This window comes from Microplitis demolitor, chromosome 4 (genome assembly GCF_026212275.2).
Source record: "Microplitis demolitor isolate Queensland-Clemson2020A chromosome 4, iyMicDemo2.1a, whole genome shotgun sequence".
Taxonomy (NCBI): domain Eukaryota; kingdom Metazoa; phylum Arthropoda; class Insecta; order Hymenoptera; family Braconidae; genus Microplitis; species Microplitis demolitor.
In genome coordinates this window covers 18,065,316-18,082,199 of record NC_068548.1, presented here as the reverse complement: position 1 = coordinate 18,082,199, position 16,884 = coordinate 18,065,316, and the positions used below count along the sequence as shown (strand labels likewise).

At 28.0% G+C, this 16,884-nt stretch overlaps 2 protein-coding genes across 4 annotated transcripts in view; one reads left to right on the top strand and one right to left on the bottom strand.

The window, feature by feature from the left end:
- Window positions 1-5,636, bottom strand: part of LOC103574768 (zinc finger protein ush) — a 105,181-nt gene extending 99,545 nt beyond the window's left edge. For 2 of the 3 annotated variants that reach the window (XM_053738241.1, XM_014443740.2), the window contains exon 1: window positions 5,080-5,636. Coding sequence is in view for 1 of the 3 variants with exons in the window: in XM_014443740.2 (XP_014299226.1) it covers window positions 5,080-5,119 (40 nt within the window). In the remaining 2 variants the exon portion in view is untranslated. Of the gene's footprint in view, window positions 1-1,284; window positions 1,337-5,079 lie in introns of those variants that run through there. The other variant, XM_014443741.2, reaches the window with a different exon arrangement.
- A 5,743-nt stretch (window positions 5,637-11,379) lies between these two features.
- On the top strand, window positions 11,380-14,480 carry LOC103579735 (Krueppel-like factor 10). The gene is made up of 3 exons (XM_008561239.2): window positions 11,380-11,672; window positions 11,918-12,127; window positions 12,264-14,480. The coding sequence occupies exons 1-3, from the start codon at window positions 11,613-11,615 to the stop codon at window positions 13,152-13,154; spliced, it is 1,161 nt and encodes a 386-aa protein (XP_008559461.1). The 5' UTR covers window positions 11,380-11,612; the 3' UTR covers window positions 13,155-14,480.
- The last annotated feature ends 2,404 nt before the right edge of the window (window positions 14,481-16,884 follow it).

Below are 16,884 nucleotides of genomic sequence, written 5' to 3'. Positions count from 1 at the left end.
TGTCACACAATATACTATTATAGTGCAGCATAATAATTTTTTGGCGGCTCAACCTCCTGTTTCAAGTTTGATCAACAGCATAATAAAAATCCGTAAATTTCTTAAGCCCATTTTTCTCCGTGTACTCTTTATAAAATGTCCTAGCTCAGTTATTGGCTTTTCATTACAACTCTCTCAGCCATTTTTTAAATTTTTCATTATTTTATTTATATTTTTGGTTGTTACTGTTGTTGTTGTTCTTGTTGTTAGTACACGACATATATATATATATATATATATATATATATATATATATATAAATGAATACCATGTAGCTTTTTCATACTCCCTCGCTCAATATCTTACTCACTCTTTCTCTTTTCTCCTTTTCATCTCTGTCCAAGCCAGACGAGTAGAGAGACCAGCAGTGTAGTGTGTTCCGATCAGTTAACGCTAATGAGCGATATATTTGGATGCTCTCTCGCATACCGTGAGTTATCTCTACCAACGACCGCGTGTTTTACGTCTCTATGTATCTCCCACAGTTTTAACACAAAAAAATAAAAAAAAAATAAAAAAATTAAATTAAATAAACAACAGCGACAACAAAAAATTAAGATAAACTTTAAATACGAGATATTTGATATAGTTTATAATAAAATAAACAAATAAAATTAATTGTCAAGGTATTGAGCCAATACTAAAAATACATCATGTATTTTTACAATAAATATATACGATAGTTGAAGTACAGCCACACGTGCGTAGATAATCGCTGGCGGGTGCAGGATGTATCGAACGACGGGAATACGCAATCCAATGTAACTAGTGTACTCTTTACTAAAACTATAGAGTACATGGGTATATTCCCTATATATCTATAGGGAAAAATAAGAAGAAAGAGAAAGATGAGGATAAAGAAAGACTTATATCTTAAAAGACTTGAGAAAACGAATAGTAGACTAGACTACTCGATTCTCCGCCTGTTTTTGCAGAGCTTTTCTCTCATCTCATTCGCATCCTCTTCTCTAATCAGTTCCGAGTATCAGAACCCTAAAACGGTCGCGGGGACGCAACTAACACGTTAATAAGGACAATAACCCTTCAGGATTTACCACTTGAGTTAAAAAAAAAAAAGTAATAAAATCTATAAAAAAAAAAAACAATAAAATTTATCAACGTTATTTCCTCCATTACAATCAATCGATAACATAAATAGTAATTAATAAAAATGAACAATGATGAAATAAAAAAAAAAAAAATAACAAATTGATTAAAAATAGCTAGTGTATAATAAAATATTACGTTTTATGTAAATATAACAATAATTACGATAATTTGGGTGTTGTAAATCGACAAAACAGCTGGCATTGACATCCAACAATACACTGAAGCCCCGTACCGAGACAACAGTATATAGTGGTGAGTTGAGCGTGCACTAATATACACAAAGAGAGAAAAATAAAGAGAGAGAGAAAGAGAGAGCCGGGTCGCGAGCGAATCGCGAAAAGGCCTTTACGGAGCGCAGAGCACGATCGAGATACCCTATCGGCCGGCATTTCGAGTGAATATTAGCGTAATGAGCTCGATAGCCGGGCGATACGAGAGATTTTAACCCGTCGTAACGTCACGTACCGCACTCTCTCGCGAAATATCCCTCAGCCCCATTTTTACCTCCCACCCATTTACCTACTTTATTATTATTGTTATTTTTTTTTTATACTCCAATCAAAAGTGCATTTGTACATCACGTGCATTATAATACCGCACCGTTGTAACGATATTATGTCTGCTTACATATATATGTATGACTGTGTGATTACTTTATAAATGTTTTGACTTGATGTTTAGAAATCAACAAGCCATTAACAAGTTATCAATTGAACGTGTAAAAGATTAAATAATTGAGTTTACCAGCAATTAAAAAATAAATATAACAGTGTATATTTATATACCTTTTATAAATAAAATAATAATAATAATATCAATAAATATTTTTCTTTGTTTTCTTAATTCCAAGAATGATTAAACTGCTAATCAATTTAAAATATAAAAAAGAGTAAATAAAATGATCACGAATTAATCGCAAGGGTAAAACCACCGTACGATAATTAAAAATGTAAATAATTAAATACGTATGAAGTGTTTTGATGAGTACGTGACAGATGAGGAAATAAAAACAATAAGATGTTTATAAAGTATCATATATATATTTAAAAGTAAAGGTTAAGGCGAAAGATAATTTAACAGGAGAAAGAGAGAGAGGAAAGTTAGAAAGAAAAAATAAACGAGTTACGAACACCATTCCAGCCATGCCAGGGCCGTGTCGCGGGAGGCTGGAGTGACACCACAATGCGGTGTAGCAATTTGTAGGCTCGCCCTTCGTCTCCCTACCCGAGGTACCGCTGTTACAACAGCAACCACCACGACGACGGCAACGACGACGATGACTATAACTACGACGCAACCCGCGACAACTACTACGATATCGCGGACTTGTCTCTTATGGATTTAACTTCTCTCTCACTTACATAAACTTCCCTATACACATATATATATATATATTGTATATCTCATCCCATACACCGCTCCCAAGTGGTGTTGCTTTAGCTGTAACTGCTGCTGTTACTGCTGCCGCCTCAATCTCAACTCAACGTGTTTCTCCGCCTTCGTGTGTTACCACCGTTAGTATATTTACGACACACTCTCGCACAACGCGTTCCGGACTTAACTTTACTACACATCAGACTAGATATCATACAATACAATAAATCTTTAGTAGATCATTATTCTTTATTGAATAAGGAAATATCAAATTTATAATAAATACATCTGTCATATAAATCACCGAAGACTAAAATAACTATCGAAATATATATGTATGGACACATATATGTATGTATGGATAATTGATTGATTAGATTAAAATTTAAAGCGCAAGTTATTTTAATTGTTTAAATTGCTGACTCTACTTGAACTTGTTTACTCAAGTCTTAACTTGTAAGATTGGTTGTGTGACCAATCTTAAGTAAAGAGTAAAAGTAACCAGTGAAGACCGCCTCCGCCGATCGACACTGATAAAAACCTTAGAGCGAGACACCGCGGGATTTGCGACTCTTTACTCTCGCGCGTGTACTGATCTTTGGCTGTTTATTCGCAAGATCCTTTATTGTAATCCCTTTTACTTGCTGGGTTTAAATAAAAAATAAAGAAAGAGAATATAAGGTATATAAATATACATATACATACGTTGTATATAAACGCAGTGAGAAGAGAGAATAAGAATGAATAAGGAGTAAAGAGAAGTAAGAAACGAAACTGTCGTCCGACACCCGAGTGACGACCGTGAGAGAAGCTGTGGACGAGAAAAGAGATCCAGTGCGATTTAAATATTTTTGTTTCTTCTTTCTCGTGTCGTTTAACTTATATATATTCTTATTTCTTGGCGGGCTAACGCACACACAATTGGAAACCGCGATCGACGGTTGATTCAATTCGAGTAAAAAATAAAAAATAAAATTTTTTACTTATTTTTTATTTATTTTTATGCACGCCGAGGCTTTTAATGGGATGATTAGATAGCTCGATAGTCGGGTCCAAACAACGACGAGGCAAAACGACAGATACGCCCCCTTCCGTTTCTTTTTTTTTTTTTTTCTTTTTTTTAAATCTCGTTTTCTTTTAAGAAGTAGTAGACAGTTTGCCGGTTGAAAGATCGCTCTTGGAAACAACTACGAGATGGTGTGTGAAGATATTATACTTAACTTGTGAACACGATTCAATAAGACATTCTACAAAATCATCGGTTATTAATTTAACCTCCTGCAACACAGCGGGAAATTATTATCACTTCTCTACGGGATACTCTTTATTCCCACCTCATTTATGTATCAATGATGATAATAATCTAGTGATAATAATACTAATGATAAAGAGTACAATGCAATTGAGTTACTCTATCAATTTCTTCTTTCTCTTCTTCTTTTTTTTTATCTATTATAATTTTGTAATTTATTTTTATTAGGCGGGTTATTATCAAATTTAAAATGATTTATTAGACGATAACAATCACTATCGACACCGGATGATCGAGTTCAAGGGGTGAGAGTTATAGTTTGTATGTAGCAACAGTGGCGACGACATTAACGTGGGGGTTATTAACTTGGTAACACGCGGAACTAATTAGCTTGTTCGTGTACATGGACGAGAAAACACAAGAGCGATGAACGAGCTAAAATTATTGCGGAAAGTTAGGCCAATATCTGTGGTGAATGGGATCATTGTCGATTAATTAACCTATACAAATTTCCCATGGTGATTGTATTTTAAAATTTTTTTAAATATATATCAACTATCTATCAAAATAATTATCTTCAGAAATGTAAATATCCATATCAAGGAAATATAAATTTAAAAAATTTAAATTTATGTTAAAATAAATGAATAAAAGCTATTGCTTGTTTAATGTTTTACAAATTTCATGATAAAAAATATAAGAGAGACCTGTAACACGTCACCACGTGAAAGTCTTCTTGACACAGAGAGTAGGAGACACGTGTGTATCGAAACGTTAAATTAATATGACAATTATTTTTTTATTTATTATTATCGCAGCTGTCACTTAAACTCTTTATCGTTTTGCTCCTAATTAGTCTAATTTAATTAAATATTTAATTAAATTTATGTTTCTTAATGCATTACATCCATAAAAATATAAACTTTATAAATAAACACAATAAAAAAAATTTTTGCAATTTGAATTTTAAAATTTTCGCGCCATAATCAAATGACGTCATTGTCGAATCAAAAAGGCGCGTAAATATTTTTTTCACAACTCTATATCTTATTATCACTTTTTTTTTTAAATATAATTAATAAAAATACTTTAAATTTAATTTTATTTATTGTAAACGATATGATAAAGTTTAAAATTAAATTTCAATTAAATGCCAACAGATACTAAATAGACGAAACAATTTAACGGACACCATTTAAAAGCTCCAAGCACGATAATAAAATATGTAAGATAAACGATATATGAGAAAAAGTATAAATAAATAATATATAGGAATAAAAGTTTTAGCATGGGAAAGGACTCACGTTTTAGCGGCTTTGGGTTGCTCTGTTTGCGGCGTGACATCCTCCTCGACTGTCTGCCATCACCAAACTAACGTCAACATTGTTTATGATGATTATGAGATAATGATGATGATGATAATGATAAATGTCTTTAACAATTATTTTAAAAGACTGCTACCAATACAAAAAACACACGCGTACCAAAACGACTTGAACATATATATTTAAAAAGCTCTTTCACCAAAACACGTTGCAAATAATCATGAATAACAAAAAAAATATAAATAAACAATTTTAAAAATATATATACAACGACATGCAGTATGAAGTGACAATGCAATAATATGTAAGCGAGGACAAGAGCTACAAAAACAAATCACTGTCGACGAGATTCACTGGGACAACTGTCTTATTTTTTAAATATTTAAAATTTTATTATTATTGATAATATTATTACGCTTAACACATTAATGATTTGATATATTTATTAGTATATTTATTACTGATATTATAATTGTAGAGGTTTTTTGCGCGGATAATTTAAAATATCCGCACAAAATCACTATACCCTCTTTCGACCGCTGTCAGCGGGCAACTAAACAAATGAAACGTCGTGCTAAACAACCCCCCACTCTTTTACTCTGCGGCGTGACACCATCTAAAGTTAAGTGGGAGAAATTACAGAGTGGGAATAACAACCAACTCCGCCTACTTTTCATTGCTGATTTTACCGCAATAATATTTGCTGCTTTATCGACATTTATTTTTATTTTTCAAAAATTAAAAAATTTGAATTTATTTTTTTTTTATCTGTCATTATTTTTATCTCTACAACAAATATCCAATTTTTTAATTTTTTAAATTTAGTCAATATTGTTTTCTTATTGTTAATTAATTTTGAAAATTTAAATTGATTCGAAAAATGAAATTTTATTAAACGTATTTTTGAATATTAAAAATTTATGAATTTATTGCAATTGTGAAAATTTTATTTTATCAATTTAAATATAATATTAATAAAAAAAACCCGATTTCGATAATCTAATATATATGCATGTAAAATATATATAAATTGTATTAATTCATCAATTGCAATTTAATTAATTTCATATGTATGAAAATATCAGTATAAATATTTTTATATTTATAAAGATATTTTATATTTAATATTCTCATAATATTTAAAAAAAATAAATGTGATGAATTGTCAAAAAAAAATCGAACCACTTATCTATCAATCGAGAGATTATAAATAAAGTATGTTAGTATTTCGTAATTATAAGATAAATAGAATGTAATAATCTACTTAGTGATAAAAAAAATATTTTTATAGATCATCGAGATAAATTAAAAAGATATCGTGTGACGGAAATAAATTGTAATTAATTTTCAAAATTAATTTATATCATAATCAGATGGATAAAACAGTACATGCCATATTTATATATATTATCAAGTGAAATATTTTTGACGTACAGTCGGTATAAAATAACAAAACTACCTACTGATGATCGAAACCATTTTACTTGATATTCTGCATAGCGAGAGTTAACGCCCTCACGTGGTCATATAATTAACTAAATTTAAATTAAAACTTTTCTCTAATTACTTGTAATAAACAATTAAAAAGAGAAGTGAGCTTCAAAATGTTTAAATCCTCAATTATAACCACATGGTTAAATAAAATACACAAAAATTGCAAGTAATTTCAAAAAAATTTTATTGCAATCAAATACAATTCAAATTTTTTTATTTATGTTTTATTATTATTTTTTTCTTCAAAATTTAATACGCAGTTCGGTAACAACTGAGATAGGTTATCTTGAGCATACAAATAAAAATACCATATGAGTTATGATTAATTGTAAAAGTATTTAAATTATGATAAAAAAAACTAACGGCGAATTCATTGAGATTTAATTGTTATTATATTATGCGTATGATGTAATCATTCGTAAGAATGTGTATACAATACAACTAACACAAAACATATCATAGTCCTCGCTGTCGCTGAAGTATGAGATAACTTATTTAATATTTATGGTGGGTTGTGATACTTTGACACACTAGAATAATAAACAACAACTGCTAATTTACGATAATATTTTTTTAACTTAAATCTATTTTTAATTTATATATGTTGTCTCTGTAACATGTACCACAAATACTATAATGAACTTATGATTAATAACATTATCACGTTAAAACTTTAATCTAACTTCCTGTTTTTAAAGATAATATTTATATTCTATATTTAAAATTAATGTATTAATTTATTAGTTTTTTTTAAATAGATAATTAATAATGATAAAATAATGTCTCACAATCTAAACGAAACAAAACAATAATTTATTATAAATCAAAATAATTTAGTATTGATCAAGAAGGAGAAACCTTGTTGATATAAAAAATTATAAATGATAAGAGCGCTGATAAAAAATTTCTTTACACCTAATATACAAATAAACATATATATATATATATATATATATATATATATATGTGTATATTTTATCGTTCATGCTGCAGACGACTGATCCATTCATATCGTATCAAGTCGTTAATGTTTATTTATATTTGCTGCGCTATATTAACATTATAATTCAAACGATAAATAAACAAATATTTTTTCACGCCAAGTGACTAATCGTCTCGAGTAATTAACTTAATTTATAAATCTTATTTGATTTATTATTTTATCTACTATTTATAACAGGCGGGCTTGTATTTTTATGTTTTATTATATACAAAAAATAATAATATTTGATATTTTTAAATTAAAATTTTACTTTTTTTATATACTTTATAACTCATAAATTCATTAATTAAATTTATAATGAGTGTAAATGTAGCAGGCATAAGACATTTTCTTCATTACATATAAAAAAATTAAATGATAAAATTTGAAAAAATGCGTGTACTGATTTTTGAATTGTTTAAACATTTTAAATTATTATTTCAAAGTTTTAAAAATTGTCAAATGACCGCTAACTTTATTGTCTTAAATTTATTTGTAATTTATTCTGATATTATTAATATACTATTTTTATGAAAATTTAATTTTAAATTATTAATTTTTTTCGGACTTTGTAACTAAAATTAAGCAATAAAAAATTGACATAAAATATAAGTCTTCTAATTCCATACGAAAAAAATATATATCTCGACAAATCTGTATATATGAGACAAATATAAAAATATATGTCTCATACATACATATTTTTTTTCGTATGGGATAATAATTTTAATTAATTATTAATTTACTCTACAAGAAAAATTTTAATCTGAAATTTATGATTGTATCTGAAAATAGATTATAAAATAATATCAATTTAAATAAATAAAATATTTATATATAAGTACTGTGGTATCAATTGATATTTTATATATTTTATATATAAATAAACTATATTTTAGATTTTGAATTTCCTTTCCAACATATATATCTTTATTATCTTGTAATAATATTAAGTTTTTATTGAATGATATCTTTTGACCGATGTGGGAACACTGGCCGTGAGAACATTTATTTAAATTATTAGTATATATATGTAAGTAAAGAGTAATAATTATTAATTATCTTTATTACATTAAAATTATAAACATAAGTAAAATGTAATAATATAAATACCAATTTTGATACTTTTTACTATCATTCATGATATAATAAAATAATAAAAATTATTTTTAAACCAAATAATCAATCAACGTTGCACTTTAATTAAAAATATAATATTTAATCATGTTAATTACAATTATATTACCAGCAATATAACTTAATTGTGTATTTTAAGAAATTGATAAACAAGACAGATTTATTACAAACAAACAAAATAAATAATAAAATTAACCTTGATAATTTAATTAGTTCATACTATCCGGTTATTTATATATATATATATAAATTATTAGAATAATAAGGAAAATTAATAATAATCATATGACTTTCAAACTCTTGCCCTTTTACGCTCAAATAAAAAAATAATTTATATATTTATACGTTGATATTTATGACATAAATAAAGTTAACAGAAATACATTCGCTGAAGCTAAATAAAATCTATCATAAATTTAGTTATTTATTTCCAGAGACTTAATATAACTGGTGGTTATAAACGAAAATAGAAAAAATAATCATCTTCTGCATATCATTAATATTTGTTTCGTAACAGTTGTTTAAGTCTGTAAACACAAATGAATCTCCAGCCAATAAAATAGAAAGGAAACAAAATATGTATGTTCAACAGTATTTCGTTTTACTTAAATAAATATATTAAGATGATCTGGTCTTATCAATAATATTAATTTAAAAAATTTAATTTACCAATTTTTTAATTAATATTCATTTAATCAAATTTAACATTACGCGGTTTTTAGGTAATATACAAACACACAAAAAAAAAGATTTCTTGCCGCAAAAAAAATTTTACTTGACCCAAGAAATTTTTTGCATTTAAATTGAAAACAAAAATTTTTTTGAAACTAGAAAAACTTTTCTTGGGACAAAAAAAATTTCTTGCTCCAAAAAATTTTTTCTCGCTCCGAAAAAATTCTTCTTTTTTTTTTGTGTATTTTAATAAATTGGAGTACATCAACTTTTTCGTTCGTGGCTTTATTAATAAGAATGTTCGGTAAGTCACATAGGATAGAGGTACCGTTTTTATCAACTTTAGGGTCAGTTTTGAACACTTGGAAAATTTTAATAAATTAATTTGTAAAAGGCGCAATAACATACTTAATTTTTTGTCCCACTGTTAAAATTGAAATTTTACTTTATACTTTTTCATTAATTAAAATAAAGTATTAAATATCCAAAAATGGAGCAGATACCACTGGTACTTTTACCCTATAGCGGGTCAAACAATATTAGAAATGTATTAGATAACCGAATACTTAGCAGCCTTCAGCTAATTAAATAGGAATGGCAGATAAGACAAACAATACTCTGTTACAGAACTCTGATAATTATTTTAATTAAATTGCTCATTTCCATTAATTTTACTAATTATAATTTTAACATCAAAAATTACTTTTATCAAAATTCAAGATCCTTATCATAAAAAATTAAAACCCTGATACAGACGGTCAAAATATTGTAAACAAAAAATAAATGTATTTGTCACCGTACCTTGACCTAATTTTAAACTATCAAATAATAATATCATATATATCTATCACTAAAAACTATATCACAATTTATGATTAAAATCATATTTATATCCCTCTACTCAATTACCCTCTCTTTTCTATAATAACATACTAAAGAATATTATTGTCGCAAGCTGGATAAATAAACCATGATTACATCCATTGTACATGTTAAATATATATAAATACATAAATATGTATATATTAGGTGAACGAACTCGTTGAACGACCTCATTGTACACTGAGACTAAGAGGCGCGTAATTTTTATCCTTATCCTTCAAGGCCGTACTATAGAATGCACCTTGCAGTACAATCTCAAATACTTTATCAATTTAATCTTATCAGAAAAAAATCTATAACAATAAAACGCAAAAAAATTTTATATGCCCACATCCTATGTCTCCACCGACAATTTACTGATGTAATTACTAAAATATTTAAATATACGCCTACTTGTATTTAAAAAAAGAAAAAAAGCAAGTTTTAATTAAAATTACTAAATCAACAGACGTCATTACTCTTAAAAAAATTTAATTACACAGTAGTTATAATTAAATAATTATAATTATTTATATTTGTTCTGATATTGACGTCTTGTTAAACAAATTTCGGAGGCTCGTCAACCCAATGTGAGCTAACACAGGTCACAGCTACGTAAGAATGAGGATATAAATCGTGTTCTATATTTAAATATGGGCATCAAATCGTAAAGATCTATACAAAAACATATATGTGTTTAAGTAACATGTTATATACAATAGGGTTGCTTGTACTCTTATTTAAATTACCAGTTGCTAGAGAGTGATTGGCTAAATCCAACCGGTACGACTTGCACGATGTTACTTTAATTTATACATATGTATGTAATTTTTTTTTAACCATATATATGTGTTTATATGTAAATATATATGTATATATTATGTCGGGTAGGTATAGGGCGCGCCATGAATGCCATGACGTATCGAACACTCAAGCACGCAGACTGACGTCACGATCACGACCTCAGTCATAGTCAGTCATACAGTGAGCACGTGAACAGCACGCTGATGATCACGCTGCCACTAGCTGACTAGTCGGCGTTTATTGGCCGGAGAGAGCGAGCCCCTAGATATGATTGGTCGATCGACCGCACGCTGCATGATCACCAACACACTCGTCAACAACATTCTGCTGCTCGACCTGAGAAAGCTTCATTACTCTTTCAGACTTGTACTGAGTATCATCTTTAGTTTTTACATTATTTCTGATTAAATTTATTCTTGGATATATTGTTTGTCTATAACATATTTTTTTAAATTTTTTATTTATTTATTTGAATATAAATACTTATGACTTATTACAACGAGTAATTTTGTGGTGAAAAGTGAACTTATAATTTATAATAATTGACTTTAATTTAATTAACATGAATTCTAATAATGTGCCACTGTCACCACCAGCATCACCTCAGCTTAAATATATTCATGTAAGTATTTTTAATTCATTTATTTTTAATATATATCATCTGTTTTGATTTGACTGTTTTTGAATTTTCGCGCCACTGATACGCCCGCGAATTATAAATTTAAATTTCTTTTTTTTTTTTTTTTTTTTTTTAAATTTTTAATGATATTTAAAAAAAAATTTTTTTTGACAAAAATAATTTATTTAAAAAAAAAAAAAAAAAAAAAAAAAAAGTAATAAAATAAAAAATTTTTTTTTTTATTACAGAATGAACCGCTTCAATCGTCCTTCAGTGTCGCAGCATTACTTGGTGAAAAATTATTACAAAACGATTCGTTAAATCGTGGTAATAAAAAACACGATGATGCCCATCCCAACCTTCCACCCACGCCCCAACCGTCGGACACAGAGGAAGACGAGCAGCCCCCACGCAAACGCAGCAAATGCACTGATCAGCAATGTGGAGAATTAGCAAAGGTAAAATATCTGACTTATCGACAACAAAAATTATACAATACAAAATAAAAATAGTTCCTTGGTCTTTTGAACTTTGTTTAATTTAAATTCAGTCAGGCCAATTGAATTAATACAATTTTTTTTTTATTTGTTACAGTTATTATTGGATGGAACGCCTCCGCCAAGTCCAGAGCCAGCTCGTGCTTCAGTAATAATGCGCGCAAATCGGGACGGTACCTACAGTCCAGCAAATTTAGCGGGTATACAGAAAATGTACACTTGTGGTGTATCACCAGTAGCTGTGTGTTCAAAAGCACCAAGGCCAGTAGTTTTAGAAAAACCAGTTGTCGAGACAGAAAATATTCTCAAGACTCTCAAGTTCAAGATGAGCCTCCGCAAAGAAGAGATTATAGTTAACAGCAAGAACACAGACCGTGAGAGTCAATGCCAGAAGTTACAACCTCTTGCTCCAAAACCACCCTCTATTACAATGGTTGCTGGTATCTTAGGAACACCCTTAGTCTTACCAACATCAACAACTCCACTTCTCTTTGTTACATCGCCGACAATAACAACAACTAACTCTTCAACCCCCGGTAGTCTAGACTCTGGAGCACGTAGACGAGTTTATGAATGCGAGTATCCGGGTTGTGGTAAAAACTACTTCAAGTCATCACATCTAAAAGCTCACAAGAGAACTCACACGGGTGAGCGACCCTTTCCATGTCCTTATGATGATTGTGGAAGGAGGTTTTCACGAAGTGATGAATTGTCGCGACACAAAAGAACTCATACTGGTGAAAAAAAGTTCGTATGTTCTGTTTGTCAAAGGCGATTTATGAGAAGTGACCATTTAGCTAAACATGTTAAGCGTCATACTAAAGACAGAAATTCATCATCAACTGCACTGACATCATCATCATCATCAACATCTGTCCATCATCAATCTTCGATAACACCTGCACCGCTAAGAATAAATTTACTTCCAGTAATAGCACCGCGATTGCAAAAAAATAATTCACAGACATTCATTTCACAAAGTCTTTGATGTAAAATTTGTATTTATTTTTTCCTGATTATTACTAAACAAGATAACTGATTTAAAAAAGTGTGGAAAAAAAACGAAATGAGGTAGAGTAAAATCAAGAGCAAGTTTAAAGAACTTTTCTTATCTCATCTCACTGTTATTGATCAGTTAGAGTTCGGCGTAGACGTTAACTATATATTCTTCTAGTCGAGGGCAGACATCAGACTGCAAAAGGTCTTATTTTTTAAATTAATAATAATAATACTACACTGTAAAAAATTTTTTACCCGGTATAGGGTAAATGTCTCGGTGTAAAAATTTAGGGGTGAAACTTACACAAATTCGGTGTTAAATTCAAGCGATGTGAATAAAAAATTTTTACACCATCAAGCGTTTAAATGTGTAATTTATGATATTTTTGCGTTACAATAATGAATCATAAAAATATTTAAATATTCAAAATACTATTTAATATCTAAATAAAATTAAATGAGTGTGAATGTCGCAGATATCAGACAAATTTAAAATTATAAATAAGTAGAGTAAATAATTTAAAAAATATTTATAAAAAATTTTCTTATTGATTTTAAAATTTTTTACCCGCACATTTTTTAAAAATTTTCTTTTATTAATTATTTACTCTATTAATAATTTTAAATTTGTCTGATGTTAAAATTAACCAGAAACTACATTAAAATTAATGTAGTTTTTGATTATGTAGTCAAAAATATTCAATGATCGTTTGTTGATGATTAATCAAAATTGCGAGTAACACGGAATGGTGTAAAAAAAGTAGATTACACCGTGGAAAAATTACAGATGAAAAATTTCACATTACACTGCCGTATAAAGTTCTCTGAGTTTATTTTTACACAAAAATTTTTTACAGTGTAATATTTATTGGGATAAATTCGTTAGTAATATTTAATTATTATTAAAATGTATTATGATTATAATAATATAAGAATGAGAAAGTTGTTTATAAACTAAGTACCTAAGTGTGTCTGTGATTTTTGATGCGTTAAAACTCGTGACCCAGAGTTTAAAGATTTAGAGTATTTATTTATAGTTTAATTGAGTGGGTAAATGGGGTTTAATTGTACATAGTCTTTTTTAAACTATAAACTCTTATATATATATTATTTTAAATATTAATATTATTATGTATGTACGTTTAAGATTACCCACGTCCAATAATAATGCAACAAAGAGGAGAGTTATTGTAAATAATATTTTTTTAAATACATTGTAACTCATTTAAGTCAAGACTTGAGGAGAAAAAAATATAAATAAATGTTTTTGTACATAATTATTAAATAAATAAGTCTTATATACTTTCATAAATAATTGATTAGTTATTTGTTAAAACTCCTTTTAAATAATAATTATAATTGTTATTTAGTATTTATACTTTGGCGCCAGGCAAGAAGGTCATAGACATACAGAGGCTTTATAAAATGACCAGTAGCTGTTGAGAATTCATAATCATCATGGAAATTACGTGGTAACACGTGAACGAGAGATGTTACACTTGTCTGAGACCGATTTCAATTCATGACACCGAAGATTACGACGTCTTGTGGGCACGATATATTTATTACATGTACATACATTATTAAATATATATTCATTTTATACACCCGTTTATTTATGACGTATTTAAACTCTTATTTTTGTTTAATTAAAATTTTTCCTTTGATTTAATTTTACTTTTAAATTAAAATACGGTAGTATATAAATAGATATTGTTATATATTTATTGTATACTTGGGTATATACTACTAATGAATGAAGAGTTCAAATTTGTAAGTTGTTTATTACATGGGAAACAAAATTTTCCATCACGCAAAGACGAACATTGATGTTCGTAAAAACGCGTGCATCGCCAGATATATGAGGACATGTACATATATAAAAAATATATTTCAGCCACGTCATTTATTTTATAAGTGTTTTATCACCTGGTCATTGAACATGATTATTATATTTTGCCAAAATGTCATTTCAAATAAATTCAATTAATTGCGCATCACTAATTTTTTTTTATCATTTATAAAATATGAAAAAAAAAAATCTGTTAACTAAATAATTTTAAATTCAGGTACTGAGAATTTTTCAATTACGTAAATTCCCTGATTTTTGATTATTAATCAATTAAAATAATCATTGAGTTTGTAGGAAATTATTTATAAAAAAAAAAAAAAATAAATTACAGTAATTTTCAATACGCAACATATTTTATAATTACCAAAAAAATTAAAAAAAAAAAAAGATGTTGATAATCGATAACAGATATAACGAGTACGGGTCATAAACTTGTATATATTTTTTATTCGATGATATTTATTATCACGCGGACATTGAGTGACAATGAAATGATGTTTGATACACGCGGTAAATCATCAAGCGTAGACAGAATTAAGACGTTTTATTTTTAGATTGTTATTTTTATGATAACATAATATTTAAAGATATAATTTTATATTTTTATAACGCAATGCAATGTACTTATGCACATTACGATATTTTATCAAAATGATTTATTATCTCTACGTTTCTTGTTCCCTTTCTTTTATTAAGTGGGAAACAAGTCTGAGATACATAAAAAAAAGAGGATATTTTTGTGATTTTTTTTTTCAGAGCTCCTTTTTTATTAAAGTTCTTAAAATTTGTGACATTATTAAGCATCATTCGAAGAATATCCTGCTAAATTTTTATTAAAAAATATTGAAAAATAAGCCAGTGATAGTGGGGAGAGACGAGTCACCTTAAAAGAAAGCATCTATGCCGTAGGCAAGATAACTCATGACTGCTTCATCTGAAATCAAAAAACCAAAAAGATTTCTTTGGTACATAAGTTTATCTTAGATTTGAATGAAGGATTTTTTTTTTCAATAACTACTTATCTTTTAATTAACCAAAAGGAGCACCGTTTGGCAAAAATCAGAGTTTTTTGATTGCACCTTTACCAAAAATTCAAAAATGAATATTTTGTTTATTCCTTCATTCAAATCCAAGATAAATTCATGTACTAAAGAAATCTTTTTGGTTTTTTGATTTCAGATGAAGCAGTCATGAGTTATCCTGCCTACAGCTTGGATACGTTTTTTTAGGTGGTTCGTCTCTCCCCACTACCACTGGCTTATTTTTTAATATGTTTTTCTGAAAATTTAACAGAATATTCTTGGAATGATGCTTAATAATGACACAAATTTTAAGAATTTGAATAATGAAAGTACTCTGAAAAAAAATTACAAAAGTATGCTCTTTTTTTGCATCTCAGATCCTACCCTCCTTGAGTAAATAAATAATTTATTTATAAATTAACGTCAATGAATTTTAATAAGAATAGTTTAAAATCGTAAATAATTGAAAGCTAATTGTAGGCGTTATTAATATACGCCCAGTACAACGTGTCAGATTATATTATTAATAATTGATTAATCAATTGATTTTATTCTTTGTTACTTTCAGATTATAATGCGAATAGAGAAAAAATATATTAACATTGGCTAATCAACTGTAAAGGTAAATAGTTTTCCGCACTATTACTGACGAAACCAATAACTTGCTTGCGTCAGCCAAAGATCCAGTCTCTTCCCGTACGTGTGATTTAATCTTTTAATGTCAAACAAGGTAAGCGACTGGTTGTTTTATTAGATGATGCAAAAGTTAGATTTTGTTGCAGTTTATTATTATTCCGATATGTAAACAATAAAAAATTAATGAGACAAATAATTGATACAAAGTA

Bases quoted from the DNA above. Each gene is read 5' to 3' on its own strand.
- LOC103579735 (XM_008561239.2), top strand. From the start codon at position 11,613: ATGAATTCTAATAATGTGCCACTGTCACCACCAGCATCACCTCAGCTT. The intron at 11,673-11,917 runs GTAAGTATTTTT...TTTTTATTACAG, and splicing joins CTCAGCTTAAATATATTCAT to AATGAACCGCTTCAATCGTC. The intron at 12,128-12,263 runs GTAAAATATCTG...TATTTGTTACAG, and splicing joins AATGTGGAGAATTAGCAAAG to TTATTATTGGATGGAACGCC.